At 37.7% G+C, this 25,855-nt stretch overlaps 1 protein-coding gene across 1 annotated transcript; it reads left to right on the top strand.

Annotated features, from left to right (window-relative positions):
• The first annotated feature begins 303 nt into the window (after positions 1-303).
• On the top strand, positions 304-19,229 carry LOC135689682 (uncharacterized). The gene is made up of 4 exons (XM_065206996.2): positions 304-626; positions 16,320-16,388; positions 16,658-16,945; positions 17,601-19,229. Exons 1-4 carry the CDS (start codon positions 420-422, stop codon positions 17,637-17,639), a joined length of 603 nt encoding a protein of 200 aa, XP_065063068.1. The 5' UTR covers positions 304-419; the 3' UTR covers positions 17,640-19,229.
• Positions 19,230-25,855: the final 6,626 nt, after the last annotated feature.

Below are 25,855 nucleotides of genomic sequence, written 5' to 3'. Positions count from 1 at the left end.
TGACGCCCCCATGTCCTCCCTATCGCGAAAGTCCTGGCCCCATTTGCTTCAAAGCCGCGGCCGGAGAAAGGTGTGTCTTCACAATAACAATGCGGAGATTTCTGAGAAACAGGTATTTTAGACTGAGTATTGAAAACAAGCCTCATCAGCAAAATTGTGGGCAGCTGTAATAAAGGGTTTTAATTCAATTAGTAAATTTGTTTCCAACTTCCCGGACCATAGAATATGTTGCGGGTTCAAGCGAATCATTGACATCACAATTGACGTCACCGCCATTGTTATTTGCATTCGTGTTTGAGGACAGATAGAGTAGTTTTGACAGGTTGTCAGTTGAACGGTTCGTGGAGGATAGTCGAGTGCCTCGTGTTGCGACGGATTTGCAAATTGCTTTTAAAGCAGCGAATCTAACAAACGTGTTCATGTTGCAGTCAAAGATGAGCGATATCGAAAATGTGTACAGTTCAGAAAGACGAAATGCCGCCCCGAAGGTCGTGATATTTCGTACGGCAGCAACGTCCGTTTTGCTGGTCGGCACATTAACAACAATTTCACAGTTGCTGTCTTTTGGCTATTTCAAAGTTGTTGAAATCGAGCAGGTTTTGTGTTTTGTCTGGCAAGGCGTTCTGGTAAGTTTTTGAATTAACAATCGTAAGTTATCTTGATAGTTCGGTACTGATGTAGCCTTCTCCGCCAAGTAATGAAATGAATGTCAGTATAATTTTACATTCCTGCAATTCATTAAATCTATCGATAATATGGAAGGAATAGTTTATCAACTAGTAGATAGTTCAATTTCGCTAGAATAGAATTGGCTATCTCTACTAAGTTTTACACTACAAAGGTACCCTGGTCTGGAAACCCAACGATTATAAACAGTGGAGGTGTTATTTAATCTGTAAGGTTATTTTACTTTTTGGGAGTTCTGTATTATAGCTTTCTTGAGAATACTCAGAATTTAATGACGAACCCTGGCCTTAATGATCACCTCCTAGATCGGATTTGCTACAACGCCAAATTTTTACTTTAAGAAAGAGGCGTCTTTGCAAATTTATCGTCCACTCCCCGTCAAAATTGAAAAAGAAAGAGCATTTCAATGCGCTATTTAACAAAGTAAACATTTGAATTACAATACAACTGTGCAGGTACAGATTTATCTTCAGTCTTTCACTTTAAATTCCTTTTGTTTAATATATCTAGTCGCCGCTTAGCATTGCACAAAAAAATAGACACTCCTAAATTACAACAATATGATTGGGTCAAATAACGTTCAACAGGACCATTATAGAGGTAAATTTCCTAAATTATCGGAAAATTTAAGTTTCAAATAAGTTTCAGATTTTAATTCTCAAATTTATCCTCTTTATCCATAAAATGGTTGTTTGTCAACCGTTCACGCAGAGTTTACAATAGATTTGTCGTTACGGAACAAGTTTTTAGCATTCGTGTAAGTTTTGAGAAGTAGCATTTGATCACGGATGGCGAATGTATATTTTCAAAATTGTTCACCTTTTAAATTGTTTATAGAAACGCATGACATGTAGACTGTTTTCTAGAAATCTCTGTCCAAAGGAAATTAACCTCGGTCTGTGGGATTAATTCACCAATCTTCGTATTACCCACCGCTCTAATAGTATAACAGGATATCCTGACCTCTCCATAAACTTAATTTCAAAATACGTGCCTGGTCATTGGTTCAATTTGAATGGATACTTAGAGCATGAATGTAACGGGTGGGAAAAAATGGAAACATTTGGATTGAAAAGAGAGTCTTCTAACAAACTAACACACGGGAACGTTAAGCCATGGTATTCATTTGTTCTACGTTAAAGACATTTATACCTTTTCTTGTACGGGCAAAAACTTAATCGCTCCTTTCCTTCCTTACTAACCGTACTTCAACAAAACTTCTAAAATAAACACTGAAACGATAAACGATGATTTCGTGTTAACGTATTCGTGATAACCGCACGGAAATTTTTTACCATTCTGTTCATCAAATGAAAGAATGGATAATCATTAACACGGAAAGGGTTTGGCATCCTTGAATGTGACCATGGCGACTAGCTTCGGGAAGATGAAAGACGTCCAGTCGGCATATTCCCTCACATCCTTACAACCCATGAATTCTTTATAATTGTTCAAATCCTTTTTTCCGTATTAACTATCTACGATGTCTAATTTGGTCGCCAAAAAAGCTTTCTGATAGTATTGTCCCTTCGGTCACCTGTCTGAATGCTGTCGGTCCACTTTCCGAAAAGACATTCTCGAGCCAACCCCAGGCAAAGCGCCATGATTTTAACTCGCATCCCAAGACCATAAAGAAAGTGATGTGAAGTGTGCATTTAACCATAAAACCTTGGAGATGCAGGCATAAAACTTGGGCCTAACAAACGCTATATTTTTTGCCAAAAACATTTTGGCAGTAAGGTACTTTTGAGAGACTTTGATGGCCTTCAAGGCTAAGGTTCATCAAAATTAAAAGTTGCCTACAGGTTTGCGTCAGGTGAAGCTTTACAAAAAACTCAGCAGAAATTCATGGTTGCACAGGGCTCCAGCCCCCGCCCTTTTGGTAGTCTGAAGGGGCCCTGCACCTAATAGAATATGTAATTTGTAAAAAACTAAGGGCTGAGGGGCCCCGCGTGGAATTACCTAGAACTGCTGCTGGGTCGTGCATATCTGTACTCGGTCTTGTTGGTGTCAAATTATCAGCAACTCGAAGTATCTAAATCTGCCACAATAACAGAAATACGGGGCGCACTGCCAAGTATGAATAATTTCAGCGAAAATTATTGTATAATCTATTGATGGTGGTTCTTTCCTGTTCACCGCAATTCGTTAAAATTGAATTACTGAAATAAATTATGTATTGACGAACACAGATTATAAAATGCGGGCCTATCCCTCAGGATTTAGCTGCAGACATCGCCCCAAATAAGGGATAAATTGTTTATGCTTAAGCAAAAGCGTTAATGAGTAAAGAAATTCAGGTTTAACAGGGAGTCTGACGCAATTTGGAAAGTAGAGGGACCATGGGCAAATCAAAGTGTCACGAAAAAAGATTTTGCAGCGAAGCTATATTGTTTTGAAAAAAGTTAGTGAGCCGTGGCCCCCCGTTGTCGTAAGAGTAAAATGCTGTAGGCTCGTGATTTATTACCAAGAGCTAGCCTAGTACCCCAGCTACGAGCTAGCACAACAGGGAAAGTAGAAAATTTTACAGCCTTTCACCCCAGGTAGGTCACAGAGGAATAGGGGTCGGGCGGATGGGAGGAGATTAGTTCAGGTTTTCTCTGAGATAAAAGAAGTCTGCTCGTTATACAGGCATGTAGTGACTTAGCCGCACCGTTTCATCTCGATTATTTCCCAACTGCTCTTGCAATGAAAACATATGCTATTGTTTGGCGTTTTCCGAACTTGCATGCCTTTGAGAGTGTTAGGCAAACAAGAAAGCCAGTGGGGGCTCAAGGCTACCAAAAGTAAGGGGCCAAAGCTTTTTCCCCTTTTACTGCTTTAAAACTACTTGCTTCGCAAAAAGTGGAGGCATGGCCTCTACGCCCCCCCCCCCCCGTTGGTGTGGGCCCGGATAACCAAACCAAGCCATAGTGTTGATCACCCTCATCCTTATTGCACGAAAATCCACTTTTTAAATATGGGATGAAAATTACTCACTTCCAATTGACTGACATAATAGGAAGAAGAGCTTCTTGTGACTAAAATTAGGTGTTGTAAGTTATTTATATGCTATATTGTTGTGTTTCTAAAAAGTAGTTGGTATTCAAAAAATGTTAGCAGGGCCTTCGACGAAGGGGGCCGGGGGCCATGCTCCCCCCCACTTTTTTGGAAAACAATAGAGCTTTTTTCAAAGTCCTTTGTTATGATTGTTAAATCTTCCATTGACCCCCCCCCCCACCTTCTTTCCAACCTGCGTCGGAGCCCATGGTTGAGGACTAAAATCAAAGAAAAGTTTAAGATAGTATTTTTGAGTTTAGCTTTTTTAAAGAATACGTTCAGCTTCAAAAAGTTGTTTGGGGATTTATATCTTCCCTAAATGCTCCTATTTTACTGGCAGATTCAAGGCCACAAGGTTTTGGCCTGGCTTCAGCACTCCTTATACCCTTTGAATATCCTTCAAATATTAATAACCAAAGAAGTTTTCAAGTTCTTTATTCTTTTATAGTACAAATAGTGTTGTTTCATAACTGAAAGCTGATGTGCAGCTGACTTGGTTTCTATAGTGATTATTAGATGCATGTTATTACCATTTCAATTAGTAACGTTATATTATATTTCTTAGTCGCAACCATTATTTACTCAACATCTTTGTGACTTCACTTAAAAATCTTAATCACCTATAATGCCTGCCAAAACTACTTGGAAAAACCCAGAATTTGTGTTGTGCTTTTCTATCATTCATTTCCTTTCCCGACTACTTCTTCAACAATTTTCCTAGGGGGAGAGAGGGATGGTTGATTTTCTTACTTGAAGCTCTAATTTGAGATTCTTCATACGTATAATAGTGTCCGCTCAAGCTCTAACTCCGTGGAAACGCTCGTTCAATGATGTTGTAAGATAATATGTCAACTGGTAGTATTTACGTTCCTTCTCTGGTACATTGTTTAATAATTTATATATTTGGAAGAGAGAGTGCGTATGGAGCCAAAAAAGTCACATTTTCTCCCACGTGCTCAGCAAGACAAACTCCGCAGGGTTTTGATCAAAGAACAGTTTTGCGTAGGTGATCCGTGAAACTACGCTAAAGAAGCGTGTTGTACAAGTTAGGAATTCGCCGTCAAAGTTAGCTTTGAAAAGGGAATTAAGCGCAGTTTAGCAACTCTTTAAATATCGCACAATCTGTTCATATATGATGTTACCCTGACTGCAGCTCTTTTGTGTAGAAATTTGAGAAAGTTGCAGAAGTTAAGGAAAAATAAGTAAGCAACAGCTATATAAAGCTTAAAAGTCACATATTGCCCAAAGGCAGGTAAGCATGTTGAGGTATTTTATGTCAAACAATAGAAATCAAACTGAAAACTTTAAAATCACCAGGTCAAGATAAAATACTTGGAAAAATACCAAAAGACGTAGTGAAGATCATAGGTGGGCCTCTGACAACAATACTAAATAGATTCCTTGACGCTGGCATTTTTCCAAATCTTTGGAAACTGGCAAGACCAGGGGCAAGACAAACCATAGGCTAATCTCTGTTGTTTGGATACTGTCGAGATTGCTGGAATAATGGGTTCATGATCAACTCTTTTCTCACATGTAAGACTATGGTCTTTTTCAGACTACCATTTGGCCTTTCGTAAAATACATAACACGCAAACATCGATACTATACTGAACATGACAGAGGCTTGGTTCAGGAACGTTATTGAGAATAAAAGGAATTTAAGTGTATTTTTGATCTAAAAAAGCGTTTGTTACCGTCGACCATGATCTTCTGATGTCGAAGTTAATAATCAATGGTGTCACTGATCTTGCACACGGCTGTTTCATACCTTGCCAGTAGGGAGAAGTATTGTTTTGAAGAAGTAAATCGTTAAACAGGGGTGTAGTACCATGCGAGATACTACAGGGGTTCTGTTTGGGTCCTTTACTATTCAACATTTATATGAATTATTTTGAACAATGCTTGGACGACTCTTAGACCTAATAAGTATGCAGATGACACAAATATTTCTAATGTCTCAACGGAGATCAATGAACTTTTTTTTATGACATAAAGGGTGAACTAGATCTTGGAAAAGGCAAAACAAAGCTTATTTAGACAAAATAGATGCTAAATAAATACTGAGTTTATGTTGATAGGACATCAAAGACACCTGAACAGAGTCAAAGAATTCCCTTACCTCGAAATGGAAGACGAAAAGTTAGGCAGAGTTCATAATAGATGAGAGTATGAATGTAGAAATATAAAAGCGGTTTAAAGGAAATATTTAAGCCCAAAAGCATCCTTTCCCATAAACAATTAGCAGCTTTTTACCAAGCATTAATTGAAAGCCATTGGAGATATTGCAATGTTACTTGGGATTGCAATGTTACTTGGAATTGCAATGTTACTTGGGATTGCAATGTTACTTGGGATTGCAATGTTACTTGGGGAAGTCCGTCAACTGCTAAATTGGAATCTCTACAGAAGTTGCAAGATAGGGCACGCGGACTAATCGAACGCGCAAAGCACAAATATTGTTTGCAGCTGTTTGGAAAGTGCTTGGCTCGGTGTACGCAGTGTATTAAAATATGATAAGCTAATTACCACATAGAAAGTAAAAAATGGTTTGCCCAGAGAACCTCAAAATAAATTCTATATGTCGAATATTTCGAAGTATAATACAAGAAAAACTGATGATTTCGATATTCCACAGCTTCGTCTTGAATTTTTCGAAAGGTCTTCCGAATACCTTGGAACAAGTACCTTGAACGAGTTCCTAACGCAAATAAGAAGCTCGGCCTCACTGGGTTCCTTTTAAGTAAGATTAAGGGAGTTTTTGAGGCAGAGCGACGCAAACGCAACCCCTTGGAAGAGCAGTTGTATACTCATTTCTTCTATAAGAAACAAAGGTCGATGTTGAGTACTCCAGTTTCTTAATGTTCTGGAAATTTCAATACTCAATTGTTTTTTAAGAGTTTCTTAATTATGATGTCATGAATGATGTTATGAAATGTTCGTGACCTTTTTAATAACGTCAAGAGATTCGCTTCCGTTCTGACGATGTATTTGGACGTGGGGAGTAGTTTTTTATCCCTTGTGTCTTAATTTCTAGGCCATCAGGGCGATCATGTTCTTGGATTTTTCAAAATTTCGTTGTTCTCAGTTTTATCATGATTTAATAGTTTCGTAATTTTTTTACTTCGAGTACTAAAGTTTCTTAATTCTTTCTGACTGTCCAGTACTCGTTTCTTATAGCCAGTTCCTTATAAAAAATGAGTGTATTTCTTTTAATTAATGTTTTAGTTATTTTCTTTGTTAACTGATAGAGTATTGTGTGTAAACAAGAAAAATAATAATCCCTCCCATCCTCTACACGCCCGTGACCTAAAATCTGGCAAGAATAGAGTTCAAAGTGATGACGTCATAAAAATCTATTTTTAGAATTTTTGGATTTGGCTCCCATAGCCTGAAAGAGCATCATAAAATACCTCTATATATGTACAATCAGCCAAATGTGTTACGAATTAATGGCCGAGATATGGCCACGTGTATTGAGATATGGCTCTTTCCCCCATCAAACCTCTGTAATATTGTCTCTGTCCACAACTTTATGAACAGAGCGAAAGTAACAGTGATTCGTTAGCAAACTTCAAATCTTTCATTGGCAATATCTCAACTGATTTTGGACATATTTGACTAATTTTGCATATCTGGAGTTATTTCATGGTGATCTTTTATTTTATGTGGTTAAAATTCAAAAATTCTAATAATAGGATTTTGGTGACGTCACACTTTAGAACTCTATACTAATCCATTGGACGAGCGTTGTAAAACTGGGTAGAGACTTATAAGGCATACTTCCTAGTTCAATTTTAATGGTACTCTTTGTTTGATTGATACTCACCACGTTGATTAATTTTTTTATTTAAATTTTTTAGATATTGCCCCATTCAAAGAATTTCAATGCACCATATAACAGATTGTTCGTTGCTAGACTATTTGAAGCCACGAAATATTATGTTTGGTTTCTTCATACTTTTTCTGGATTAATAATTGTATTTTAGAAAGTGATGTGGGTTATCCTTGTTTCCAGTTTGCAAAACAACCTGTCTTTATCGCTGAACTATTTGCCATTATTATGGTAACAAAAAACAATCTTTTCTTGTGTTTCTACGTAAAATTACTTACAAACAATATACTTTCTACTTTCTTATCGCGGCACACACATCTGCTTTAAAGCTAAACAATTTGGCAGACGAGCGAGTTTTATTACTTGCTTGTGGCAAGATTGACTCAGCTCAGAGATCCATAACAGCACCATTCATAGAAATCCTTAAATACTAAACCATTTGTTTTACAATAAAGTTCTGCTTCATTTTGAAGGACATTTTCCCTTTTTATAAAATCATAGGTTTAGTGTTTTGTTTTGCACTAAGTATTAAAAATAAAGCCGAAAGAAGCTTATAGATTTATAAGAATAAATCGTTACATGGTGTTATCAAGGCGTTTTGAAAAGATACAGAAATTGACAATAGCTTTTTTGAATTTCAACAACTTTGTTGAATTGATGCATGCGCGCAACAGTAGCTTCGTATCGTTACAGGTGGCAAAAATGATTGGTATAGAGTTCTACATCTACATCTCATAACTGGAAAAAGCATCATTAAATACCACTAAATGTGCAAAATCAGTTTAATGTGTTATGAATTGGCTAAGCAATGGCCATACAGTTAACCCTCTCTAAAGCGGACACCTTCGGGACTTTGTGCAAGTGTCCGCCTTAACGAGGTGTCCGTCTTATAGAAAATTGCTGTTTTTGATTGCGGAGGAGCTCAAACAAAAGGGCACTGTTGTTACTTGAAAAGCATTGTTAGCACATTGTACTGTTATAAAAAAAGTAGTCACTAATGTTCACGAAAAGTAGTCAGTAATGTTTTTTTGCTTGAGACGCTGGACTATTTTTTCTTGAAGCAATCTGCAGCTGATTTCAAAGGATGACAAGCTCTTTGTCTTCCAAATTATCCTGCGCAAATTGCGTCAAGTTATCTACCATTTGAGTAGCAGCACGAACAGATGGTACTTTGACTGTCTGTTCATGTTCTTCATGTTCTTCATTATCCTCATCGTCATTACTGTCAATATCGATACAAATTCTCTTCGCACTTTCGGTCTGATTCTTCAATGTTTCTTCGCGTAGACGATATCGCCAATCGCATGTGCTTGCGTCAAATGGTACTTTGCAAAAAATTGGTCGACATAAACAAAGAGCGAAAATCTCGGAAAAGGAAGAAGCCAGCGACATAGGATATGTCTCTGTAATAAGCGCATTTATCTTCAAATCAGTGTTTTCAAACAAAAGTTGTTTTATCAGTGTCCGGTTTATTGAGGTTTTGTGTGTGTTGTGGACAAAGAAATTGCGTCCGCTGTCCGTCTTAGCGAGGTGTCCGTCTTATAGAGTACGAACATACTTCAAACGAGTGTCCGTTTTAACGAGGTGTCCGTCTTATAGAGGTGTCCCCTTAGAGAGAGTTAACTGAATGAGTGCAGGATATTTCGAATCAATACTCTGTAATTTGGTCTCTGTTTTTGTAACTTTATAAACCGAGCCAGAATAAAAGTTATCTATTTGTAAGCCTTTTATTAGCCGTATCTGGAGCGACATTCGAAATATATAACTGCTTTTGTGTATTTCGAAGTATTTCATGGTGTTCTTTTTGATAACAGTGCTATTTTTACTGAAAACAACAGAGCCAAGCAATGCAAACGATGTTTCTACTGAACAATAGGTGGCTCGAGAACATTGTACAAGTTGCGTCAGGTAACAGTGGCCATTCCTGTGAGGACTTTTTCTCGCAATTAATCTAACAGCTTAAATCTTCGCTGGCTATACCAGAATGCATTTTGATAAATCTTCCGACCAAATGCGTCACCTCATGTAATTCATTAAAAACAGACGCCTTGTTCTTCATTAAAGCGCGAAAGTCAGGTAGTGGTCTTTTTCACTTAGGTAAATGTTAACTTTTTAATAACTTTATCTGCATATTGTATAAGTTGTCGCGAACTACACGCTTTCTTTTTTATAAGAATCAGAAAACTAAAGCTCAGGCTGGCTGTTCTGAACTTTTTTCGGAAGTTTGGACTGAATTGTCCGATTTTTCTTAAATTATTAGGGTGTAAACACTTGCCTATTAAGTGAGTGAGCCATCCTTTATTTTCCGACAAGTTTGAAATTCACTGAAATAGCACCCATAGATTGCAAATATCTCCTCGTTTTCTGTACTGAAATTTGTTGATAGAGTTTCACAACATTGTTCATAATTACATTTTACGATAGCTCAGCTTGAGCTTGTTCTTAATTTTGTTTCTTAACTTTCGACCAAACATGAGGCTCGTGTTCATATGAAATTGCACTTATAACAAATGAGCGTGCGGGAAGAAGCAGGAATTATAGACACCTTTCAAGATTCTTGATTTTCCAGACAAGCTGACGGCAATACGAATGTTGCCAATAACGCCACTGATACATCCACAATCAACACCACTGATAAAGGTAGTAAAGTGTACGCAGTGGGGGAACTGGAGTAGATGGATACCTATGCTAAGAGATTGACCTGAATTGGTGTAAAATATTTACGCTTTGTTCAATTAGATAAACCTTTTAATGTGTCGATTATGCTTTATTCTAGGCCCTCTATGTTGCACGTTAAATGGCGGTGCAAATTTGAACCCCCGTCTGTTTTAATATGTCTTTAGATCTTGTATTTGGTCTCAAGCACAAATAGGCTAGGCCTATCGCGTGTCAGGAATTTCTGTGTGATTAATAATCTCGTTTCGGGGAAGCCTTTAGATAGTGATTCAACCTCTACTTTTTCATCAAAATCTTGCATGAAGAAAGTGCCATGGCTAATTGAGGTCTAGAATGCTTACAAGGTTCATTCCCTGCATATCCCATCTAGATTGCACGTAAAACTCTTCAGAAATACACATTGACCAGTGTTAAGAAAAACATTCACATTTCACTAATCCAACTCCTCGCACCAAGCTATGTCGTTTGAAGCTAAGATCTACCATCCACACCTTCAGAAAATCAAGCAAACTACATTGCTTTGTTGAGGAAGATGCTAAAACTCGACTCAGTTTCACAATAATTTGAGCGCTTGTAGGCCTTTTCCAATCTTTACACGTTATCAAAAACAAGTTACCCAGGCAAAAATGGTGATATATTAGTTATTGGTAAAATAGTTGATAAGTGTGCTTGCAACAGTAAAGCATAATTGAAATTTATATACATTTCTTCAGCTGTATATTTATAACGTCAATGAGACTTCTTAAAACGTTTCATATGGCTTTATACAATGGTCGCCAAAGCAGTCACATTATACCACTAGGAAACCTTGGATCAAAAGGCGGCTGTGTTTGATGCGAGAGGTCAATCCAATTCAACCCTTTAATTAGTTTATAGCTAAGAGGTTTCTAATACCAAACAATTTTCAATCTTAACAACAATTTGAATTGCTGTGTCCGGCCAAGAAGCCCCAAAAATCTTTGTGCTTGTACAGCAATTTGTTGACTCGAAATTTCCGTCAATCAGCTACATATGTATGATAGGTCCCTGGAAACCCAAGGCCCAAGGGATACTCAGAAACCATACATAGAGGTACACTCAATAGTTGAAGGGATACATTCACAAAAATTCTGTCAATTTTTGGCATGAATGCAAAAAATGTTCTTTCTGGGAAGGCATTAAATGAGCCAAATTTTTCAGGGGATAGAATCGCATGCCATAACATGGCGAAAAACTGAAAAATGTTTATTAGGAATTTTCATTTTGTTTGAGTTTTGGTTCAATTGAAATTTCAAGAGCCAAGATTCTCTTGCTGTAATAGCTCACAATGCAATTACTTTTCATCTAATATCGTTATTTTTGAAATTATTTTTGCCAACTCTGAAAATTTTCTAGGAATTTTATTCCCAAGCCACCGTACTTTTTGCTGTCCCTATTTCGGGGCTATGAACAATTAATGTAGGTACTGTGGCATTTCAGCCACATTTTTCATTGTTTTCATTGACACAGGAGAAATTAAGGATTACAAGAAGCTTGAAACATTTTGCTTATTTTTGTTGAGAAGTTGCCCAGGTCAGGTCAATTGATTGAGGAAACATGCGCCTTGAAAACAAAGTAAAATATATCTTTTTTGAAACGGCTTGCAAGACACATGTGTGTATTGTTCCAATGTGCTCCGGCTCTATGAAGGATGAACAGGTTATAACAAAAGTGGAACAAATCTATTGGCTATCTCCTTGGAAGGCGCTTTGAAATGTCATCTTATTACACCAATGACTTCGGATATAAGATACGAGAAATTTCATCTTGTCAATGACCTTTAAGACAAAAAACCGAGATTCTTCAACCTTTTCAACTGAATTGACCTAGTCTAAGCACAGAAAAGCTCGTGGTTTGTAGTAAAGGATTAAAAACAACGGAATGCCGAAAATTGGATTTTGTATTATCGAGTTTAAAAAATGCAAGAAGTATCACAGATCACAGCCATTTGTCTTATACAGAATGTGATAGGAAATTTAACGAAGGTCTTTAACTTTAAACTTCTGTTTCAGTTGAGTTTGAGAATATCTCTATTTATATCTGATTTTCCCAGGGAGACAATTTTGTGTCTGAGGCTAGGGTGCCTCCATTTTTTGGAATTCTGATAATTTTGGAAATTTCCCAAGTTTTTGCAACTTTCTGGGACATAGACACCATCTAAACTTCACCGTAATTTTCAATACATGTATATTCTAAGTCATTTATCGGTTAAGGCATTTTAACAATGAATATACCGACAGGGTTGGCTGGCAATCTTTTCTACAGGAAATTTAGAGCCATTAATTTTGTCCCTACGCATTAACCTATTTCCATACGCTTTATGGCTTTCATGAATCAAATATTTCACAGCCTATCAATGTGTTTATATGGCAAATTCATATTGGATAATTTCCTCTGTTGGTCGTAGATGATACTAATTATAACTAGAACAACATACCAACCCTTTTTAAATCACATCGTTATTAGGAAGTATGCATGAGATTGCGATGTCTAATAACTATCCTAGTAGTTTCCTGGGCTATTCACTCGATGTTTAATTTTAGAAAAAAGCGCTCTCTTGAATGGTTAATGTCAATATAATTGCTTAGTTTATCTTAATTCGAATATCAGCTCTTGAACAAAGTGTCAAGATTTTCGAATATTCAGGCAAGTGACGTCATGTGGTTGCGACAATCATGCTCATTTTATCATTTTTTCTCGCATCAATAGAAGAAATTTACTTATTTGTCGAGAAACCTTCATTTCATCTCATTTTAACATAATTAGACAGAGAGCTTTACAAACTGTCTTGTTTTAGATTACAATTATAATAAACTACGTAAAACAAGACATTCAAACAAATGCGATGGCTGCTAAACGTTCTTCGTACACCAAAACCTTTCCTTAAATTATAACGAATTCTCTATATTACGCCAAGGAGCACTTTCTTGTATAACGGAGAAGGGTGTGCGTGAGGAAATAGAAATATTCGGGAAAAGAATTGAAAAATATTAAAACACATTGCTGGGTGTTCCAAATAATGTTGGCAATGATTGTACTCGCTTGCAGAAAAGCTTACTTTATGCTGCAAGAACGTCTGTTTTGGTGAAGAACGTATTCTCTTGCGGCAAAACTTGCTTCCATGAGTAAAATCGATCTTTGTTAGAGCAAAACCCATTTAGGCGTAAGGACACAACCGGTCCCCTTGATACAATTTCCCTCCTCATTTACCGGACTAGGCAAGGCAGGCCAGACACATTCCCACGAAAAATGACAGTGCCTGCATCGGAAAGGAAAACCATGTGTAGTTTCAATTGCCGATAGCACCTTCTCTTACTTCCTATATTCACAATATTCAATTTCTCTATGTTTCTAATCATCTTAATCTTTGACCATGCAGTCGGCATTTCCTGAAGCAGAGAACATCAACAATGACAATTACCTCTTGAAAGAGTTGTAACCGTGAAATGGGCAAATTTAGTAGCAAGACAGTAAATTTTTTTATCCCATATAAAACTTTACAATAACGAATTACTAACTGACGAACTATTGTACAACACTACCAAGACAATACCAGGAGGAGCAAAATATCATGACTACCCCCTGTTGATCTAAAACCAATATGGATCTAAAACACAACTACAAAATGATACTTTTTTAATACATTAATGATTTTAAAAAATAGAATAAAAAAGAATTGCGAGTTACGAGAAATTACGAGAGAGAAGAATTAAATTTTTTTGTTTCTTATTCAAAACGTTTAGCGGCATGAGTATACGCTAGCGTTGCTTTGAGATTTTCGCATTTGAATCGGAAGCTAATTGTTCATGGATGACATCCAACAACTCTGCATTTGAGAGCCTTATCAAACCATGAAGCAACAATATCGCATTTATACTGCTGAGAAGATCCCGTCTATCTGCTTAATAAGTATGGCAAAGCAAGATATAGTGTTCCGTGTCCTCAATACCGTCATTAATTGCATACAAGGGGTTCAACGTATCTCTGAAATTATGCTTAAATTTGTGAAAGTTCAATTTACTTAACCCAACACGTAGCTGTGTTAGTATAGATAAACCTTTTGGGTCATGAATACGACCCAAATTTTCAGACAAGGATGGATATTGTGTAGAGAAACATGTATCCCTCTATCAAAACATGTTTACTTCCCAGATAAGCCTTATTCAACAACTCGTAAGCCATTCTCCATCACAAAATAAGGAAGGGTTTCCACAGAATTTTTCCTAGTCTGTCTCAGTCAAACGTGGCTGACATTCCTCGGAGTATAAAACGTCAGAATAAGGGTCCGAAAGAACACGATTGTGCTTGGGTTTTTCTGATTGGCCTATTTCGATCCACACCTGGGTATATATTTTCCATCGTGTTCTTTTGGACCCTTATTAAGAAAACCTCGAAGCAACATGCATCTCTCTCCAAAAAGCGCAACCTCCAAACTCGAACTGTGACCGCTTTTGTCTTTTACGTGTCTGAGCACCCCCTCCCCCCACCCCCCAAAAAAATCTCTAAATTTTTAACAAGGGGTCTGAGCTCTCTGAGCCCCCTCCATGGCACCACTGCTGTATAGAACAAAGAAAGCAACCAAAGTAAAACAAAATTACGCAAACAATGTTTAGCGGAAAGCCAGCAAGACGAGTAGCTAGCTAATGGCATGTACTTCTTAGATTTTGACCTTCTTTTCTTAAACCGGCTTGAGGGATGTATTATTGTGACTTTTTTTCAAAAGCTGCAAAATTTCTCATTTTCATTGATTTGCGGTATATATTATTGCTGAAATTAATTTTTATCGACCTTGATTACAACTACAAGATTAATCACATTACAACTAAAATTTAGGTATTAATGACATTTATTCTTAAGCTGTCAGCCAAAGTTACATCTCTCTTAGCAACCATCTTAGATGCTAATACTCTGTTTCATTTTGAGATCAGAACATGTATCCATGTACTCTCTAGCCAGGATTGCTTCGTATATGAACGAATCGAAGCGAATTCTTTTAATGAAAACGTTCATATTATCACATTTTAGTTATTGTCCTCTTATTTGGATGTTTTGCAGTAGGGAAAGTAATAGCCGGATAAACCGGATTCATGAAAGAGCAATGAGAATAGCTCATGATGATTATGAATAAACTTTTGAACACCGATCAGAGGCAACTTTGATTACAGAGCTTTCGAATCAAATGCCTGTTTTCCCGTTGTAGTGAAGCTGTGGCTAGAAAATTATTGCTCTCTGTTTGGTTTCTGCGACAAATAAGTCAACAGCGAAAGGAAATGCTTCCATTATCATCATTCAATTTCAGTAATTAAATCTTCTTGACATTTCCGATAGCTTTTTGCTCGCAGTTTTAAATGTCGTCCACTACCGCAGCTAGGCCTGCCAAAGCAAGCATTGTAATTTGTTATCCGTTAAGGTGGGAAGACCTATTTTTCATATTAGCCAATCATGGAGGGGACAGACTGCCTTTAAATAAATAAAGAAAAAATAACAGCGCGAACTGCTTCGTTCTAGCATATTTTTTCACAGGACTGAATGGTTTTAAATACAGCCTTGACCAGCCCATGTTTGAAAGCCTGATTTCTTTGATTCAGTTAATGCTGACTGTTTGTACTTTATGATATCAGCGTTAACATAAATATTAAAATATTGTAAAAATTGACATCCTCAAACATTATAGAACCTATGACAACGTAAAAGGTTCTTGTACTGACTTGCACTTATTGTAACAGCAAGCATTTATTTCAATAAATTGATCTTTCTGCCTTGACTAAACGCTTAGTTAATATGCAGAATGCTAAAAGATTATTAAAAATTACGATTATTGATATTTATGAAAAGTTAAAGATTTGACTATTGTGTACAAACAGAATTCACACCAATTGCATAAATATGGTTAATATACTAGAACGAATTTCTAGTAGTTAGGCCAAAAAATCTTCTACGTGGATTTATGTTTTTTTCGTCACTGGAATGGCTTACCTTCTGTGTAGGGTTTCAATGGAATTTGTCTTGGTTTATATGTATCTATCAGGGCGACAAAATATGTAATGAATCCTTTCTTTTACAGGCTGCGATTGCTGGCATATTAGGACTCACCTATGTTTACAAACCAAGGATCCGTAAAAGATGGTGTTTGGTAAGGAGTCTTTTAATAGAATATTTCAACAGCTTTAAGACTTAATATGTTGCAAAAACTTCAAGGCAGCGATGCTTTTTGGTCAGAAGATTATCTCATAATCATCACATTCAAATTAGAATAAAATATCATCTTAATAATAAGGTATTTTTGAATCTACTGTTTTTTCATGAGGGGGTCCGCAATCCAATGCTCTTTCTGCAACTGTGATGGATGCCTGTCTGTTATATCCTTCATCGCTTTGTTTGAACTATCATCTTCTCCCGTAGGCGAAGCTGATTGTCGTTCTTGCGATTGTCACGACGATGTTTACCCTAGCTAGCATCGTGTTTCGAATATTACAAGTCGAAAAGATGCGGCGAAACAAAAACGAAGAAGAAGATGACAAGCGCAAACTAGTTTTCCTGCACTTTTCCTTTTCGCTTATACTAGAGGTGGCCTTATTTGCTCTGTCGGTACTGCTTGCTAACATTACTATCACCATTTACAAGCTGCGAACAATCATCGATGGAGCAGAAAGATCCCCCGACGTTGATTCGCACGAGTTCAATTCGCTGGTAAGCTGTGAATTTTAAGCGTATTTGGGCCACATCACCGAATTCTTCTAAGCATCCTTTGCGAATTGGGCTAATGTAAAGACTGAGGGAGAGTTTCATCTTGTTTTTATATAGAAATATGTTTATTCAGGAAAAGGCAGAAATTAAGTTGATATTCTAGCAGTACTCTAGAGTTAATTGTTAGCAATGGGAAAACATGAGGCGTGTCAGACAAAAAAGCTTTTAGAAGTATGTTGTGAAATGTTTGCTTTTTTTAAAACCATTTTAAAGTGTATTTTAAGAACAATTGACAAAACATTGAAGGAGTTCCTACGGTACACGTGACAACGGCACAATTGTCTGCCGTGGAACGATCGCCAGATGCTAAATTGGCTGAAGCCATCTGTCATTTTTAATTGGCCATCCAATAAGCATGTGTGTTGTATCACAATTATTGATTGGCTATTTGTCAATGGCTCCTGTATGCACCTGTATGTTGCCTTTGACGAATCTAATTTTTAGGTTGCCAGAAAGCTAAACATTGTTCTAGGCAAATTCATTCATAACATATCATTCAACAGTTGTAAGGCACCGAAATGAACTTACCCGTTGTGATTTCTTTAAATAAGCAAGCATCTGTGCATGACATTCTGTAAACTAATTCTTTTTTCCCTAGGAAGCAAGATATTCAAACCTGAATGAGGATGGGCTATAACAAATGACCTGAATTTATGTCAAAATTTATTGATTGTACATACAAAGTAGATAGATTTCAGGACTTAGTCGTATTATTACGTAATTAAACAGATTCCTCGGAGTCATCTCTCTTACTTTGGTAAGATTTCGTGAAACTTGGAATTTTTCGTTAAGTTGATTCAACTACTGGACAGTGTACCAGTAAAGGGAAACGGGCGTCCTAGGTCTTCACTTTTTTGATAAAGCTAAGTAGTTCTACCTGTCAACGTTTATGCATCTTGAAAGAATAACTCATTTTCTTTAGTCCTTAAGGAAGTCAGAGACTCTCTTATGTCCTCGAGCACGATGATGTTATTTCATTCATTGGTTTTGCCGATAATTTGAGTGCCAATTATTTGCTGAAATAATGTTTCACTGGTCATTTAAAGCTGGAATTTTCAATTGATATTCTGCCACTCCAGAGACAGAATTTTATGTATTAATCTTTTGAATTAAAGCAGATACGCGAAGATCCAGACAAGATGTAGAAATCCAGACAAGATGTAGAAAGATCCAGACAAGATGTAGAAAAATGCTACAAGATGCGAGAATCAGTTTCACAAGCTAACGTTGTGTTCTAGTTGACGAATAAAGCGAATATTCTATTTGAGAAACTTTAAGCAATTGGGTATCGGTGACATTAAATAATAAAAGTGCAAACGGCAAATGCCGTCAAAGAATGATGATTTCATTTTTAAGATATCTTCTAAATTTGTCTTAAATTTGGCAAATTTTACAACAACTTGCATTAATACGAAACAGAAATCCTCTTAGAGTTTTCTTCGATATCTTTTTTATGCAAGTCTGACAAATAAAATTGTCTGAAAATCAAAATTTTCAACAAGTAATTTCCATAACATTTATATTGATGACTGAAACTTTTTACCCGGGGTGGTGGGGTGGGGGTGTATAAGGTTTCTACCCGGGGTGGGGGGGGGGTCGAGATAAGAAGTGTTTATATTTCACCAACGACTTTCAGCATAACTGGCTTTGTGATGTTACATTTATGAAGTGTGAAACATCATCATATAAAATCGGTGACATTAAATGGAGATAATCCATATCTATCTAAATGCAATTAAGATCCGATTCTCTTAATCTCGTATAGACGGGGTATCAATGTAAAATGTTGTTTTGGCAACCCCTCCTGTATTGCTTGAGCACATAGTTGTAGGATATATAGGGGCTTGGAGGGCTGTAGCTCCTCTAATCAGGCACTATTTATCGTGTTTTAGGCTCCATTAGAGCAGTATAGCTATGATATTCGGGAAAGATTCATATTAAGTCTCCTCCCCTACGCCCATGTTTGAATGCTTTAATCACTTCTATCGTGTGCCTGCTTATAAATATTGCTCTATACTTGTATGATTTTAGCAGGTTGATGAAACGACGATCATTGTTTTTTGCGTTTATGAGTGGGATAAATGTACTTATTAGTGAGATAAATGTAAAATATGTCTGTTTTTTGGAATATGTTTATTTTAAGGCTGTCTAATAGTTTATTTAAGAAAATTTACTTAACTTATGGATGGAAATAATGTATGAACGTAAAATAGAAGTCAAACCAAGAGCTTTCTTGAACTATATTTCTTTGATGTCTTTGCAGCAAACTAAACGTGACGATTTTAATCAGAAGGGAGGGGGGCAGACACAAAGCACAACCCCACTTGGAGAGTGTCGCACCCTATCCTGGCCTAGCATTCTTCCACAGTCATCCAAGTGTCCATTTATCTTTGTGAATCCTAAAATTATTGAAAAAACGTCGTGTGATACAAATTTTGATTTCTTTTTCAAACTCAGACTTTTCTAGTAAAATGCTTCTTTATCATTTATATGTGATTTGAGTGAAAAATATAGATTCTGTCATGAATCAAGATAAAGGGCTATTCTGATCACTTCCTAAATCAAGATCCAAATGCAATCAATTCCATCTCTGTGATAATAAAGTCACTTAAATGGTTTCGGGAAAATTTATTTGGAGGCACGAAATAAACCTGTTGTGAAATAGAAATGTTAAAAAAGTTTAAATTACAGAGAAAAATGTTGTTTTGGGTATATACGGTAGGTAGTGGGGTGGCTTTTTCAAGGATAGGCTGTTTCTTTCCAAACGGACGATTTGGCTAACCCAGTGTCCGTGTCACGCTTGACTCGGTAAATGATATTAACAAGGTAAACGAAATTCATTTCGAAGCATCTATCTTTGAAGACAAAAAATAGAGTATTAGATGCAGACAACCCTGCTTTCCCCTTTGGAATAAATGAAAAAAGGGTATGTGGCGTCGACGTAAGAACTGCATAAGGAGCCAAGCGACTCTCCAGGTACTTTACTGTTACACAAACATCTATAAGTTTTCATAATTCTAAAGCTGCAAAGATGTTGAACACTGTGCCTGCCTATATCTGAGACCGTAAGACATCAGCAGCTTTCAAGATTCTTTTTTTGAAATGCAACTTTCTTAGAAGCAGAAAAACTTTTTTTATATGCAAAGATTTCTTTCATTGCTCACTCGAAATCACATTCGTAAAAAGAATTCAATCATGAAACGGTTCTAGAAAAACGTATAGGTTAAGTAATGAAAAGGTTGATTGCAGTACAGTGTAACAGACGGACGGACTGGCGGATGGATGGACGGACGGACGGACAGACGTATTGCACACTACAGATGTACGGAACTTCTATCTATTAATCTGATAGTATTGTACATTAACTCGCACTTAGGAATTACGTACAAAGGTTAGAATAATTAAGGAAACTAAAACTAGTGACTGACTAATCAATGGTAAAAAAAGGATTTCAGCAGCGTGATCTCCTAATGAGGGGCTAATTGGGTGGTTCGTCTAAAGCCAGCAGTGAATAGGAGAGGTTACGAGAAAAAATTTATGGAGCAAGGCCGTCGAGGCTTGCTGCGTCAGTTGGGTGGGAGAAGACCACATAGCTAAAATGCTCGCAATAATCGAATTATTAATATTTAAAAAGGTTTAGTTCATTCTATCTAACGCCCTTTTCAATGAATTCTCGTCTCTAGTATTTGGGTTTAACGAGTTCTAAATGTTTGGAGCATTAGGTACAACAGAGGATCTAAATGATGTGTCTGATTTACAGTATGGTACATGAAAACGCACATTGCTACGTGTTCCATGGAGTTTAACTGGTGTTGAATTTGTATCTATTACATTTTGATGATCTTCGCTTGTTTCTTCTTTCAGCGAAGCCCTCCACCTTCTTCATTTCACATTTGCCGGTAGTTGCTGTTGACGAATCTAGCACTTCCACGTTCAAGAATATGGTCTTTTATTTTAAATGTGGCCCTAAGGGAGTGCTTTTCCTTGTCATTCGTAAGACCTTTCTCAGTGTGCAACAACATGAACCATTCCTGTAGACTGTAAAGGTCGCTTTGAAGAGCAAAATTGTGAGGACCTCTCCGAAGACCCCCCTTTTAACCATTATTACAAGAACTGACTTACCCCCGGGAAGAGGACTTTTTAGTTAGTTTAGTTGAGAGGGACTGTTCGAATCAAGTTGAGGAGTTGTAAAGAGTATTTGGTTTTTTATTAAAGGTTTGCGTTGGAAAACTATGTCGTGTTTTGTGTGTTTATTGCTTGAAGCTAATTGATTTGCACTCGAACCGGGCCACATTTCTGGTGACCGCGACGTGACAAGTAACTGTAAGTGCAAATCTTTTCAATTTTTTCTTTCAAAATTGATGTTCTCAAGAAGAAGCCACCCAGAAGAACACAGAAGTTGAAATGATGCAATTATTTGGCAATATCGTATCAAGATTTGTTGTTTTTCTCTTATGATTATTTTCGTGCTTTGTTGGCGAGGCTTGAGTCTGATTTTCTTGTGTCTTTCTCGATCTCTCAGTTGCGTTTGTTTACGTTAGGCCCGTTAAAATTGTGCCATTGCGGATAGTCGAGACTGTTTTCGTGTATTTTAGTAGTATCAAAATGGCACTAACTGGGGAGGAAATCGATGATTTATTATTGGAATGTCATGGTCTACTGACAGGGATGCGCAAGGAGACACTTCACGAATTTTGCGATAAATTAGGGACAATCTCAGAGTCGACCTATTTGGACAAAAGCCGTTTCGCAACCGTAAAATTGATTTTCGAGGAAATTGAAAAACTAACGGAGAAATGCAAAGAAACAGAAAAGGTAGCATTTCTCAAGGATATTCTGAAACAAATTACTGAGGTAAGGAGCGCAATGGCGAGCGGGGGAGATAAGCAACAGACACTGGCTTCCGTTAGACAGGATTTGGAGAAGGAAGTAACACTGTTAAAGGAAAAACAACAAAAAGAGATGGAAGCGTTGACTGATAAATTGAGTGCTGTCAAAATGAGGGCAGGGGGCGACGTTCATATAGATAATGATTTGAATGGACAGGCGACATCTGAAACAAATTACAGGGGCTTGCAAGCAATTCTAAAAAGGGAATTCAGAATTGTCGGGACAGTGGGGGCCCAGGGGCAAAAAGAACAGTTGTCCTATTTGAGCCTCAGTAGACAAGTGGAAAGTGGCAAAGAGCGCGGTTATTCCGAAAAGGAATTGGTTGACGGGCTCATAAAATGCATTCTGCCGGGAATACCCCTCAAAGATTATTTAGAGGCGATGCGAGAAATGGGGTTGGAAACTCTAATGAAAATTATTCGCGCCCACTATCAAGAGAAAAATGCTAGTGAACTATATGCTAGCCTCGCAAATTTGGCCCAGTCACCAACGGAAGATCCTCAAAATTTTCTACTACGTGCCCTAAATTTGCGGGAAAAGATAATTTTTGCATCAAAGCAGGAGGGGAGCAAATTAAAATATGATACAAGTCAGTGTCAGTCCATGTTTCTGCATGCAATCGAGACTGGACTTCTTAGCAATACTCTCAGAACGAGGATGAGACCACACCTACAACGCCCAGATGTTACAGATGCTGAATTGATTCAACAATTAAACCTCGCTGGTGCAGAAGAATCAGAAAGAAATGCCAAATTAGGAATAGGCCAGAAGGGAAAAGCAAAAGTTGCACAAGTCTCTTTGGAACAAAACACAAAGGGAAAAGCTGAGAGCCCCAAAAAGGACAAAGAAGCGGAAACACCACTAGCTCAAAAATTGCTGTCCGAAATCCAAGCGATAAAAGCAGAAGTGGCCTCTCTAAAACAAGATGTTAGCCGCAGTCGTGCTCAGTCCCCTGGGGAGGATAATAGAATATTATCTCAAGGGAGAGGAAGACCCCCTCGTGAAAACCGTCGGGGATGCAAGGAATGTTTCAAAAAAGGCCTTGGAGATAAGTGTACTCATTGCTGGAAATGCGGGAATAGTGCACATTTTGCCTACAACTGCCCTCAAAAAAATGGACCGTGGCAGGAAAACTGCCCCCGGCTGCTGTCACGGGACAGCCAGTAGCCAAGGCAAATGATGTAGAGTCCCACCATTGTATAAGCTGCAAACAACTACACAAAAATATTTTTATTTGTGCTGCATGTGAAACATCAAAATATTGTAGTAAGGCATGTCAAATAAAAGACTGGGCTAATCATAAACAGATTTGTCTAGCGATTCAGGAACTCTCCGATAAGTTTGAAAGGGTTGAGCATGGAAGAGGTGACAGTGAGGATCATAGAGTCTTTGTTAGCCATCTCACGCCTCAAGGACAAGAAAAACTGTCGAAACTAGTGGGTAGAAAATGTTTGATCAAGTGCAGTATGAATGGTATCGAGTTACCCGTACTTTTTGACACGGGTGCACAAGTATCAATCGTGAGTTCAAAAGAGCTTAGAAAACATTTTCCACAGTCAGAGATAAAAGATATCGCAGATCTCCTTGATCAGGACATTGAGTTAGAACTAACAACAGCCAATGGTTCAAAATTGCCATACAGTGGGTGGGTTAAGATGAATTTCAAGCTTCTGAATTCAAATGTAGATGCAGTAGAAGTACCAATGCTAGTAACTGAATTCGAACTTGAGCAGCCTATTATTGGGTACAATGTAATCGAAGAACTTATCAAAAGTCAACAACAAGTCCCAGATGAGACTAACCTTATCTCGCTGCTATCAGCAAGTTTCTTTCAGACGTCACAATCAGATTTAAATGCTTTTGTGAGTTTTGTTGACAGCAAGTCAACACCAATATTTTCCACTGTTAGAACAGGCAAGAAAAGCATTATTGTTCCAAAGGGCAGTACAGTGAAGATTTCATGTCGCAGCAAAGTTGGATTAATTAGCCGACCAACACCTATGCTGTTTGAGCCCGATAACGAGTTAAGCTTCCCCTCTGGTTTGGAAGTACACGAGTCTTTGCTCACTTTGAAAAGGGAAAATTGCGACAAGGTGGGAATTTATGTCATTAACACTAGTGCACATGACATCACTTTGAAAGGACGTACAGAAATGGGTTTTCTGCAACCTGTTAGGTCAGTTACACCAGTTGAGTTGAAGTTCAAAGATCACAATGAAATGGATAAAGAAGGAAATCCAAAAGAACTCAAGTCTACAAAGAATGAGCAATACAGGACCAGTCAAAGACAATTAGAGGCTGACGAGAAGCTAGCAACGGACGTGATACCAAAAGTTACTTTAGGAAATCATTTGAGTGAAGAGCAAAAACGGAGTGTACAGCAGATGCTTTATGAAGAACGTGATGCCTTTTGCACAAGTAGCCAAGATGTAGGTTGCGCAGAGGGCCTCAAACATAAGATCATACTAAATGATACAACACCGGTGCAGAAACATTACATTGCTGTCCCAAGACCCTTGTACCCTGAACTCAAGAGATACATCGAGGATCTCCTGAATCGCAAGTTCATCCAGAAATCAAAATCGCCATATAGTAGCTGTTGTGTGATTGTCCGAAAAAAAGATGGCTCAATGAGGCTCTGTATTGACTACAGAGAACTAAATGATAAAACAACAGCAGACCGTCATCCAATACCCAGAATTCAGGACACGTTGGACAGTTTATCCGGAAACAAATGGTTCTCCACTATAGATCAAGGGAAAGCATATCATCAAGGCTTTATGGACCCAGAAAGTCGCCATTTAACGGCTTTTGTGACACCCTGGGGTCTCTATGAATGGATAAGACTTCCCATGGGCCTCAAAAACGCTCCAGCAGAATTTCAACGTTATATGGAGAGCTGTTTAGGGGAATTTAGAGACGAATGTTGTGCACCATATCTTGATGACGTCATTGTATACTCAAAGTCATTCAACGAGCACGTGGAGCATGTAAGAAAGGTTCTACGACGATTGAAAGAAAATGGTATCAAGCTGAAAGCTGAAAAATGTGACATGTTTAAGAAAGAAGTTGTATATTTAGGTCGAATCGTGTCTGAAGATGGTTATCGCATAGATCCAGACAGCACAAAAGCAATTCTCAAGTTACGTGACTACACACCAAAGACTATTGGTGAAGTTCGTCATTTGACAGGTCTACTGGGTTACTACCGTCGATATATAGAAAACTTTTCCAGAGTAGCAAAACCAATTTATGACTTACTCAAGGTGGAACAGCCATGCACTTCCAAAGTAAAGAAAAAAGACACACGTGGGAAAGGAGGCCAAGCATCATCGCGTGCGCCAATTGTCTGGCTAGAGCCGCATCAAAAAGCTCTCAATTATCTTATAAGCTGTCTTACCAACCCACCTATCATGGCCTATCCAGATTTCAGCATCCCATTTGTACTTCATACAGACGCATCACAAGAGGGACTTGGTGCAGTCTTGTACCAAAAACAGCAGGGGAAAATGAGAGTGATAGGGTATGCCTCTCGGACGCTATCTCCAGCTGAAAGAAAGTACCATTTACATTCCGGGAAACTGGAGTTCCTAGCATTAAAGTGGGCTGTAACTGAACAGTTCCGCGACTACTTGTTTTACGCTCCAAAATTCACAATATATACTGATAACAACCCTTTAACATATGTTATGAGTACAGCAAAGTTAAATTCTACAGGGTATAGATGGATAGCTTCATTGGCAGATTTTGAATTCACCATCAAGTACCGACCGGGTAAAGCGAATGTTGATGCAGACTTCTTTTCAAGAATGCCAACAAACATTGAGAAGTTCATGGAAGAATGCACACAAGAAACATCACAGATGGATTTTGCAGCAACTCTCAGTGCAGTTACCACCAGGCATCAAGGTAATGTGTATTGGATCCATGCAGTTTCACTTAACCAAAATACTACCCAACTAT

Source organism: Rhopilema esculentum, chromosome 5 (assembly GCF_057945365.1).
Source record: "Rhopilema esculentum isolate cy_ngs chromosome 5, ASM5794536v1, whole genome shotgun sequence".
NCBI lineage: Eukaryota > Metazoa > Cnidaria > Scyphozoa > Rhizostomeae > Rhizostomatidae > Rhopilema > Rhopilema esculentum.
This window is presented reverse-complemented; position numbering and strand designations above follow the sequence as displayed.